We start from the raw sequence: 10905 nt of genomic DNA, 5'->3' as shown, positions 1-10905 counted from the left end.
ATCATATATATATATATATATATATATAAATCTTACCAACCCCAAACTTGGGCTCAGTTATGTTACCTGTTTTACCTAAAGGGTAAAATTAGCATGCAAAAACTTTCTTCAAATCCTTCTCAAACTTAAATTGAATTAAAACTCAACATTACATTTGTTTATTCATTTTATTGTTTTATATCATTAGGAAAAAGCATAGAGTAGGGGGCCTTGACAGCGTGCAGCATTGAATCCTGTTTGTGTACAGAGCTGACGGGCCAGAATAATACTGTGCAGCTTATAGCCTTTGCACGCTCAAAGCGCTTCTCACGAGACATGATGATGTGCCTTAAGCAATCGTCAAGTCTATTTGACACTGTTCATGTAAAAAGCATTATTTTACAACTTGGCCTAGCTTTGGCTTTCATTAAGACACAGAAAAACAAACCGTGGATATCAATCCATTGAAAAGCAGCTTGTTGCATTAAATGCTACTATTATACTTGTAGTTTTACATACTGCATTACCTTATTAAAGAGGTAAATAAATGATGCTTATAGCAAATAATACTTGAGGGGGGAAACTTCTGAAGCATTTTAGACCCCTCACACTAGTCAGGGTCAGTATAGCTTAAGTAGCTGGATACAAAGAGCTTACAATCGATGTGTATACAAAAACAGAGCCATGATAATCTGAATATTACTTCCAGATCACATCTGAAAAAAAAGAAAAAAGTCAAAAACAATATGTACACAATCCTGTATGCTTGAGGCAGGTCACATTTCTACCCAATGAACCAATATTGTGAGAAACACTGATTTCTATTATGGTGAAAACTTCTCATTTAATTGCCAAGTTAAGTTCTACCTGAGTTGGCATGTCTATTAGGGGTGTATCTATCCAATCTCATCCTTTAACTATTGCATATGACAATTAAGAGACTGTTAAGCTCTTAAAATTCACACAGACTCCAAACTGGGTTCAGTGCGGCCGTTCTGTCAAATTAAACACCTGTCCTGCAGGTTTCTCTAGACTGCTCGCTTGAGATAATAACAGGTGAAACTGTTGTATATGAGAACACTGAGAAATGAAAGCAAACAGCTTTAGCAGAATGAGAAAGTTACTAGTTTGCACCTTACGCATCTTTCCCTCTTGCGGGAAGCGTTAAGACTGTCTTGGAATGCACGATATACGGTATAGAGTAAATATTGCCGTTACTACAAGCGTGATTACTGTAGATACATAAGAGTGGCCTCCCTACCACTAGAGGCACCAGAGAATTTAGAGTGTCAGGCTTGGCTGAGAACAACCACGTCAAGCCACTTTGGAACAAAAATACGACTCGGCTCATTGGTTAATCGTCATCAGTAGCCTCCCTTTTTGATTCATTCAATTTCCGCTCCATGAGTTGAGAGGTCGGGCTTGGAGGAGACACCACTTCCACAGGAGGTAGCATGGCACCTTCTGGCTCAATATCTTTTCTCTGAGAGAGCTCCTCCTGGATACAAACACATCACGTTCAAGTGAACAATCCTGACCACAAAAGCAGTCCAAGTAGTGCATTAACAACAACAACCTCTAACCTGCTCAGAGAACCGCTGACTCATGACTTGATCTCCAAACTCCTGAGTCTCGACCTCTTCGCTGTTGGAGTGGCAGCTGGGGCTGGGCACCTCTATCCCATGGCTTTCCAGTATGGCAGCCTCTGAGCAAAAGAGACAGAAAGTGTATTAACAATGTTAACAATGACAGTTCAAAAGTTCATATGTAGCAGTCACACTGCAAAGGCTAATATCAAAGGGCCAAAGAAAAAAAAAAAGTCAAACTGATTAATGCTCCCCCAAAATAACATCACCTAATTACCTGTAGACAAGTCACATGATTTACACTAATATACACTGTTCAAAATGTTGGGGTCAGTAAGATTTTTTTTTAAATAAATGAATACTTTTATTCAGCAATAATGCATTAAATTGATCAGAAGTGACAGTAAAGACATTTATAATACATTTACATTACATTTACATTTAGTCATTTAGCAGACGCTTTTATCCAAAGCGACTTACAAATTAATGAATAATAGAATTATACAATTTCTATTACAAATACATGCTGTTCTTTTGAACTTTCTATTCATCAAAGAACCCTAAAAAACTGTTTGCACAAAAACATTAAGCAGCTGTTTTCAACATTGGAAATAATAAGAAATATTTCTTGAGCAGCAAGTCAGCATATTAGAATGATTTCTGAAGGATCATGTGACACTGAAGACTGGAGTAATGGCTGCTGAAAATTCAGCTTTGCCATCACAGGAATATTTAACATTTTAAAATGTATTCAAATAGAAACCAGTTGTTTTAAATTGTAATAATATTCCACAGTATTTCTGTTCTTACTGTATTTTTTAGCAAATAAATGCAGACTTGGTGAGCATAAGAGACTCAAAAACATTACAAAAATCTTAGAGACCAAACCTTTGAACAGTAGTGTATAAATAGTTATTTTTAGTAGCCAGGGTTCATTACTGGATGGGGGCCCACAGATAGATAGTTCTTGATTTTGTTCTTAAAATAAAACTGTTTTGTTGGCTTAATGTAAGGAATATTCCACATAGAGTACTGGAGAAAAGTAGAAAACTTCAGGCTTCCTAGATAATCGTTTAATGCTTGTGTCACTTAAAATGAGTGACAACCTGTCAGACCATCATTCTTGCCGTCTCACCTATGTTGGCACGTCTCTTCATCTCCTTCCTCCGATTGGCAAACCAGTTGTACACTTTGAGCGCAGTGACTCGTTCAAATTCTGAAAGTTTGCATCCTGAAACAACATTTATATAAGAAATTAATCATTTCAATCAATACGTAAAGGCATTTATACATTCAGTGAGGCAGGGGAACATTTGCAACAAAGATGGCAACGCTACAACTAGTCTGGGTCTGAGGCAGTTCAGATACTGATTGCAATCACTTACCAGGTTTTTGAATGACAGCATTACAAGCATTGGCAATTTCCTCTCTTTTGGCCTCATCAGGATACTGATTCTCTATAAAGAAACTGAGAACAAACAGAGCGAATCAGAACAAGACTTGTGATATCATGATCATTGTTCAACCAAAAGGAAGGCCTGAGAACACTGTGTAACACTGCAGATAAATAAAACAGGCTACTTAATGTTTATGACAATGACATTAAGTGTAAAAATGCTTGTGAATGAAGAAAATATTCCATATTTAAGGGTACACTGCCACCATACCTCACTACAAAAATATGGGGTTTGTGCCATTAAAATTCAGAATTCCTATGGTGAATCAACCACTGGACTTGAAATTATTCAAGAAAATTGTTTAAAAGAATGAAAAAAAGAAAAATGATAATAATGTTATAAATGCACATATTGGAGTGAATTCCATTGTATTATGTGCTTATCACTCTCATAAATAATTTCCTATATGTACAGAAACGGATTACTTGAAAAAAAGAACGAGACTTGTATTTAACGGCAACATGTCTGCGTTTTAGAGAGTTTTAGCTCAAAGGAGTAATGCAAATGTTCTTTTACAGATGTCACCCTGAGAAACAATTACTGTCTGAATAGTGCCAAAGACAGTAATGCTCTGTGATTTACCTCTCCATGATTGACTGGCACTCCTTTCTCCAGGTGAAGCGACTACCTCTGCGCGGTCTAAAAGGCCCAACTGCTGCCCTGTCTGCGGGGCTTCCAGCCAACCTCCAGTCAGGCTCCTCTTTAACCAGTGAACGCATGGACAGTGTGGCACCTGTTATGAACATTATCCAAAAATAGGGAATATAGAACTTAAAACGCATACAAACCAAAAGACAAGCAAATATGAAGTCACCACACATGTAGTTAAATACAAATAAAGGGATGGTTCACCAAAAATAGCATTTTTTTGTTGTTTAATTACTCTGAAGTTGTTTCAAAACAGCATGACTGTCTTCCATGGAACACAAAAGGAGATACTTAAAGCAGATTGTCTGCTGCTCTTTTCCATAAAATGGTCCCTGGTCCCCATCCACTTTCATTGCATTTGTGTTCCATGCAAGAAAGAATGTCATACAGGTTTAGAACACCATGAGAGTGTAATGTTCTATGAAATCTAAAGAGCCATTCTAAAAGATTCTAAAACCACCTTTCCACTAGTTCCGGACGTTTGTCGCATTTCGCCCCCTAGTGGCAGTCGCAACTGGTTGTGACGCACGTGTATTTCCACACAAAACAAATGACCGCAATACGCTTGAAAGAAAAGCCCAATGGGTTTTCTAGAGCTAATCAACTTAATGAATTTTGTAATTAGTATTTCAGATTTTTTATAACTGCCTGTTTTACGAAAATAGTATTTAAAGAATAATGTACTAGTGCAAGAATATTGTTAATTCTAATCTCACAATTGTTTTTTAGAATATCTTATTAGAATCGCATATGGTCTAGCTGCAAAAGTTAAAATATTTAAACTCATCCGAAGCTGAAATCGGATCTGAAATTTCACTTATGCATACGATCAGAACTCCAGTTAAAATATTTCAACTCATCCGAAGCTCAAATCAGATCTGAAATTTCACTTATGCATACGATCAGAACTCCACGCACCTGCCGTACTACTCTCCACTGGAAATGAATGACTTCTGGTCTATTATTTTTGGAGATTGTGAAAAGGTGGCTTAAGACTCAAAGAGAACAAATATTAATTTCCCGAACCAGGTGTACTGAATTGAAGCTGTGTTTCCCTGCTGCATGGACGTTACCTGACTGGGACTGGTGAGCAGAGTACCAGGGGAGGAGGTGCATCAGCAGTTCTCTCTGCCTATTCCAGGGAGTGTCAGTCCTGCTCCTGGGGACCTGAGCATGCTGGTTTTCACTCCTTCTGATTCCTTTAACCCATTTAGGCAATCAGAAAACTGTGTTAACCAGAGTCCCTTCGAGGGCCGAAAACTTGCTGTTAATGGTGACGTCCGTTAACAAATATTAACAGAGCTCAATGAAAATCCTTCGAGAAAACTTCATTGTATATAACAGTGTTAATAGACATTCAAAGTGATTAGTTTCTTGGAGCCATGCTCAATTCTCTAGCGCTGTAGAGAATGTAAAAGCGTCATGCTCAGGGCTCTGTTAGTAGGGTCAGGTGTTAATTGCACTTCAGTGCAGAGAGGACATGAAAACCAGCATTTGACAAACCCAGGATCAGGACTGAGAGCTACAGAAGAAGGTCTAACCTGGGAGATGGAGAGCAGAAGTGGTCCTGGAGGGCTTCACATTACTTAATTAGCTCCTTTACGCATCAACACGTTCTTTATATTATAAATGCGAGATGATGCGGGTGTTGGCAGTGTTACAGCCTAAAAGGGTTTAAGGCTCATTTCCGACTCACACAACCTACACTTCTTGAATGTGCCAAAAACAGCATTAACCTAAGTGCATAATTGATGGGAAATGACACCAGTTGATTGAATTTCAATTCAGTGCGGCAACATAGCATGTCCTTCCAATACACAGTTCTGATTTCTTTAATGTAAAGCCCTCAAGGACCATGCAAACTATATAGGGAAGATAAGGCAGAATAGCAAATGAAGACCAAAAAATAAATAAAAATAAAAACTAAACATAAAACTGTATTCCTATTTAAGCCAGCCCCAAGTCCAAAATTCAGGCCACTGCCTTATGTTTGGCAAATCATCTTCCTGCAGAGGAACCACAACTCACCTGGGCTGTTGCGCTCCAGCAGGTACCAGCGATAGAACGCCCTGCGTTTGGAGTCGCTCATCTCCAGCCCCTGCTGCAGAAGCCACTGAGAGATGTAGCTCTGACTGATACCTGCAGAATATCATACAGTCATAAAAAGGAAAATAACCAGTGAAAGAAATGGCAGGAAAAGTAGAACGCACCAAAATAAAACCAAATACTCTGGAAATGCCATGCCAGGGTTATTATCGGTAACTAAAACTATTAAAAACATTTTTGTTAATTTAAATACATTTTTTAAATTAAATTAAATAAAAATGTTAGATGAAAAACTAGAAACTAAACAAAAATTAGAAATGTTGCCTTTGCAACTTAATTAAAATAATTAAGTTTTAGCACTAAAATCACTAACTAGAAAATAAATAAAAAATAAAACTGAAGTAAAACTGAAAAACAAAATAGTAATATACAATACCAAAAGCATGTAAAATAACTAAAATTACAATGAAAAATGCAAATATAAAAATAAAAGCTAATTCAAAATACTAATAGTATAAGTAATACTAAAATAAGATTGCTTGCTTCATTTAATTGGTGTGATTTTACAAAGATATACAAGGTCCAACCATTTCTAAAATATTGTTTACATAAAATTGTTAAATAGCATGTGATCAATGTAATATTGACTCACAACAAACTTAAATTTCAAACAAACATCTTACTTTTTTGACACGCACTATTATGTTTAGAAAAGTGAAAGTCCTTGAAATAAACTGAATTCGATACTACAAGCACATCTGTACCCAATCTGTACTCTGTGTATTTAATGAGATCCAGTGCAGATATTTCACTGTATAAAGAGTAATCTGTGTAATAAATAAAGTAAAATGCAAGGAAATGCAAACTAAACTTGTAATCACAGTTTGTTTCCAGTGATTTTGTTGTGCAGACATTTTCGATATCTGTCTGAATTTCTCTATGCACTTGTCACACATGCACTAGTTTCACATGCTTGCAGTTTGTTCCTTCATGTCAACGTTTGGGTTATCAAATTTGTGGTTGGCCTAGATTTTCTCTGTCTGACAGTCTTGATAGGCAAAATTTTGGAGCAGCCTTGACATGTAAAAAAATTAAAATATGTATAATATATTTCTCCTGTTCAGCACAGGAAATAATTAATACTTTGTGAATGTATAGTAAATAAATATGTTTAATGGATTTAGATGTAAAAACAATACTTTAAGTACCCCATTTTCTGATGGTTTGCATGATAAGAAAACTGCCTCTGTTGGCTACACTTTTTCCACTGAAAGACAGAAAGCATTCAGAGTACCTGTGACTTGTCCCACAATTGCCTGCGAGATCCTTCTGTTATTGAGAAAAGCCTTTATCTCTTCTTTTACAAGGTTGCTGTCCCTCCTACAGTCCAAACAAAGACAAGCATTTTATTTTGTGGTAGAGGTAATACCGTGATAGAAATGTATACGTTTGTGACAGAAAAAATGCATTTAAAACATTCAATGGAGTTTTGATATAGCACCTAAACAAAATCTCACAGGAACCTCAATTTTTGTGATATCAACTTCAAATTCGGAACATTAATTAGTTAGACATATAGCTTTAATTTTACAGCAATTTTAGATTCCAAAGAATTTTAGAAAAGATTTATTTTATTTTATTGTACAGTGCATTTTCTTTACAGTAAACGTTTTACACTTTCATTTATTGAAATGCTTTCATTTCAATAATCTGCTGTTTGTATACTTTAAAAAGAGACCAACCTTTCAACTATTCATGAATTACAACAAAGATTTTCACATTTAGCTTTTATACCTAAAAATATGGTGATTGTTTTCTGTCTGTTGATTGTAAAAACCTTTGAATTTAATATTTCAATAAATTAAAACAAAAATGTTGAACCTGGCTTTTTACATTGTTCAGATTTCTGTTCAGGAAATGAGTGCATATTTATTAGATAATGCTTCTTTTGCGTATTGGAGTATTGCATAACATTTCAGAAAACTTGTATTACAAAAAAGTTTGCAATTCTTAACGTTATCAATCAACTGGAGAAGTATTGGTGATCTCTTTTAGTTAATCATTACCCTATTCACCTGTGTGTCTTGCCTTAAATGGGGAACATACTGTTTTATGTGCCATTCTCCAGAGCCAAAAAAGTAACAGAAAAAGTATCCATTTGAACCAAATGTCCACCTGACCTGATTCAGAAAGGGCTCTTGTTCTCTGAAAATTACACTGTTGCTCAGGGACATTCACTGTCATTATTAGCTGTTATATTAATCTCTACCTCTCAGTAGACCTGAGAAGAGAAGCCCACAGAAGCAGCTCATAAAAGATACCTCATGTATTCCTCCACCTTCTCCTCCAGATCCCAGTCCTCTTCTGCCAAGTCATAACTAAACGACCTCTGAACTCCGCTGGGTGGGTACATGGGTGGGGGCGAGGCATCATAGCTGTTGCTAGGTGATAATGCAGCATCCATAACAGGGGTTTGTGTGGTGGCTGAGGTAAGAGAGGAGGAGGAAGAGGAAGAGGACGAGGGAGCAGCAGGGGCTGCGGAGGTAGGGGCACTGGGTTGGGCCGAGTGATTGTTGCAGCATGGGGTACGATGGTCTGGATCGAGCCTCTCTAAAGACTCAAGGGCTTGAATGATCTGAGGTTTCGTCATCCCTGACAGCCTTAAACGCTGGAGCAGGTCAATCTGTTCAATGGTATAGCGCGGCTCCACATCACAACACTCCATCCTGACATCTGCAGGACAAGACAGGGTAAAAATAAAGCTAATTATGTTGTGTTGATAATTATATTGACCTTCACTTCTTTATACGAGAAGCGTGTCATTTCTGCATTACTAGTGTGACCACAAAGAACAGCAAAAATAGCAGATTGTAGAATGATTCCATTCTACGTAAGTAAAAATCAAATTATTTTTTTCATAGGAGAATTGATTTTTAACTAAATTTCAAGTCATTAAAGATAGACGTGCTATAGACGTGCTATAAGCTAAAGGATATTAATTGATTTAAACTTATTTTTTAAAGTTGTGTTTAACAGCAGAATATCTAAAAGCTAGATTACCCATGATTCTGCAGAGAAATCTCCACCAAGCAGAGAATCACAACAAGAAAATTGCGCCAAAATAATTCTTTAGCGCCTGCCCACTTCCATGAACCACATTATCCAATAACAGAATCAGTTTCCCCATGCTCTCAAACTTAGATATTTGTATGGATGTACATTTTGCAATAAACATAAAATATATTGCTTACGTTTATGTTTGTATATATATATATAAACAAGCAACATAAGCATAAACATCTTTATATTACTAGTTTTATGTTTCAACATTATTTTATGTCATTTGTAATGCTTCATGAGATTGTAGTTATTTCTCCCATTAAAATAAACATTCCTGTGCCTTTTGTTTTGATTCAAAATTTGCTTCAAAGTTTACAATGTTGTGATTCACCTCATAGCCGGTTAAACATCTTAAACTTTTTTTTAAACCCTATGAGAAAAATGAAAGAAAAATACTTTCGGAACCAAAGCTGCTAAAAAAGTGGGTGGACACTGTTGCAATCTATCGAACTGTAAAAATCTCCCATTGGTCAGCAAAACAGATAGTCTCACACCCAACTCATCCCATTGATTAAAAAATAAATAAAAACAATACTATGAATGGAGGTGGGGCTGTATATTGCTTTTGAAACAATATACAAATAAATGTGAATTGAACTGGATTACACAAAGCTGTTCCATAAGGCTTGGAATCATGGGTGTAGCTTGTGGGGGGACCAGGGGGGCATGGCTCCCCCGTAGCGATTTAAGAATTTTACTAAATATTTATTTATAAAGTTTTTTCTATGAAGTAAAAATGCATATAATGCAGTTAATAATACATGTAAAAGTGAATACGTAAAAGTTAATACATTTTAAATTGTTATTGTAAGTAAATTAATAAATCAAAACAAACTTAACGTCTCCCTCAATCTCATTTGCGTAAGAATTGTCACGTGAAGAATCTGCATTGTGGTGGATAATAGACTTAACTGTAATGCTTGCCTGTTGTGTGGAATAAAATGATGTTCCGCGTTTTTAACAACATACACGAACTGCAGAGAAATCTGGAGACAACGAAAAACTCCGATGAAGATATTAAAGGGGTCATATGATGCGATTTCAAGTTTTCCTTTCTCTTTGGAGTGTTACAAGCTGATTGTGCATAGATAAGATCCCTGAAGTTGCAAAGACTAAAGTCTCAAAACCAAAGAGATATTCTTTATCAAAGTTAAGACTCTGCCATGCCCCCCTAAAACAGCTCGTTCTAACACGCCCCCACATATCTACCTCACTATGTGGAAATATTTGCATTTTCGTTTTTTTTTTTTTACCACAACGAATAGCCAATTTAAAAAAAATGCTGTATTTCACAATTGCATGCAATGGTCAGTAAACAAATACATGTAAAGAAACAGAATCATTAAGGCTCGGCCAGTTCACAAGGCAAAAGAAAAAACACTTACCAGTTATGAAAGTTTATGAACATCAGGTGCAGCGGTCACATAAATTCTGCCGAGTTTTTGAAAGGTTGTATACGACAAGACGATAATTATTCCAGCGTGCAAATTATGGTCATTTTCGTCAGTTAGGTTCGTTAGCATTCGGCCTGCTTTAAATCAGACACAGAGATGCAGTGCGGTAAGATCGCATTTATTTGAATTAATTAATTATATAATTTATTTGAATTAGCACACGCACGCGAGAGAGAGAGAGAGAGAGAGAGAGAGAGAGAGAGAGAGAGAGAGAGAGAGAGAGAGAGAGAGAGAGAGAGAGAGAGAGAGAGAGAGAGAGAGAGGCTCTGGAATGGCATTCCTTTTCTGATGACGTCAGTTTGACGGCTTGGGCAGAATATCCTTAAACACACCCCTCCAACTGTTAGATTGCTATGAGTGAGAGATAGAGGTCTGCACGGGCTTTAAAGTGAAGCCCGAACCCGAGATCGTCTGACCCGACCCGACCCGAGCGGCACAGTTAAATTTAGAGCCTGAACCCGAAATCCCCCCCACCACAACGAATAACCAATTTAAAAAAAAAAAATACTGTATTTCACGATTGCATGCAACGGTCAGGAAACAAATACATGTAAAGAAACAGAATCATTAAGGCTCGGCCAGTTCACAAGGCAAAAGAAAAAACAATTACCAGTT

General features: G+C 36.7%; 1 protein-coding gene across 2 annotated transcripts in view; it reads right to left on the bottom strand.

Annotated features, from left to right (window-relative positions):
- Positions 1–153: 153 nt before the first annotated feature.
- The window catches only part of LOC107702106 (homeobox-containing protein 1-like), a 12905-nt gene continuing 2153 nt past the window's right edge, over positions 154–10905 (bottom strand). The window contains exons 3-11 of one of the 2 annotated variants that reach the window (XM_016504326.1): positions 8038–8449; positions 7011–7096; positions 5699–5809; positions 4744–4869; positions 3605–3755; positions 2951–3033; positions 2701–2796; positions 1563–1684; positions 154–1477 (exon numbers count right to left, since the gene is read on the bottom strand). In XM_016504326.1, coding sequence (XP_016359812.1) covers positions 1334–1477; positions 1563–1684; positions 2701–2796; positions 2951–3033; positions 3605–3755; positions 4744–4869; positions 5699–5809; positions 7011–7096; positions 8038–8449 — 1331 coding nt within the window. In that variant the 3' untranslated portion in view covers positions 154–1333. The remainder of the gene's footprint in view (positions 1478–1562; positions 1685–2700; positions 2797–2950; positions 3034–3604; positions 3756–4743; positions 4870–5698; positions 5810–7010; positions 7097–8037; positions 8450–10905) is intronic. The other variant, XM_016504327.1, reaches the window with a different exon arrangement.

The sequence above is a fragment of the Sinocyclocheilus anshuiensis genome, unplaced genomic scaffold (genome assembly GCF_001515605.1).
Source record: "Sinocyclocheilus anshuiensis isolate Anshui unplaced genomic scaffold, SAMN03320099.WGS_v1.1 scaffold54, whole genome shotgun sequence".
NCBI classification, from domain to species: domain Eukaryota; kingdom Metazoa; phylum Chordata; class Actinopteri; order Cypriniformes; family Cyprinidae; genus Sinocyclocheilus; species Sinocyclocheilus anshuiensis.
The sequence above is the reverse complement of the archived record's forward strand: the minus strand, read 5'-3'. Positions and strand labels throughout refer to the sequence as shown.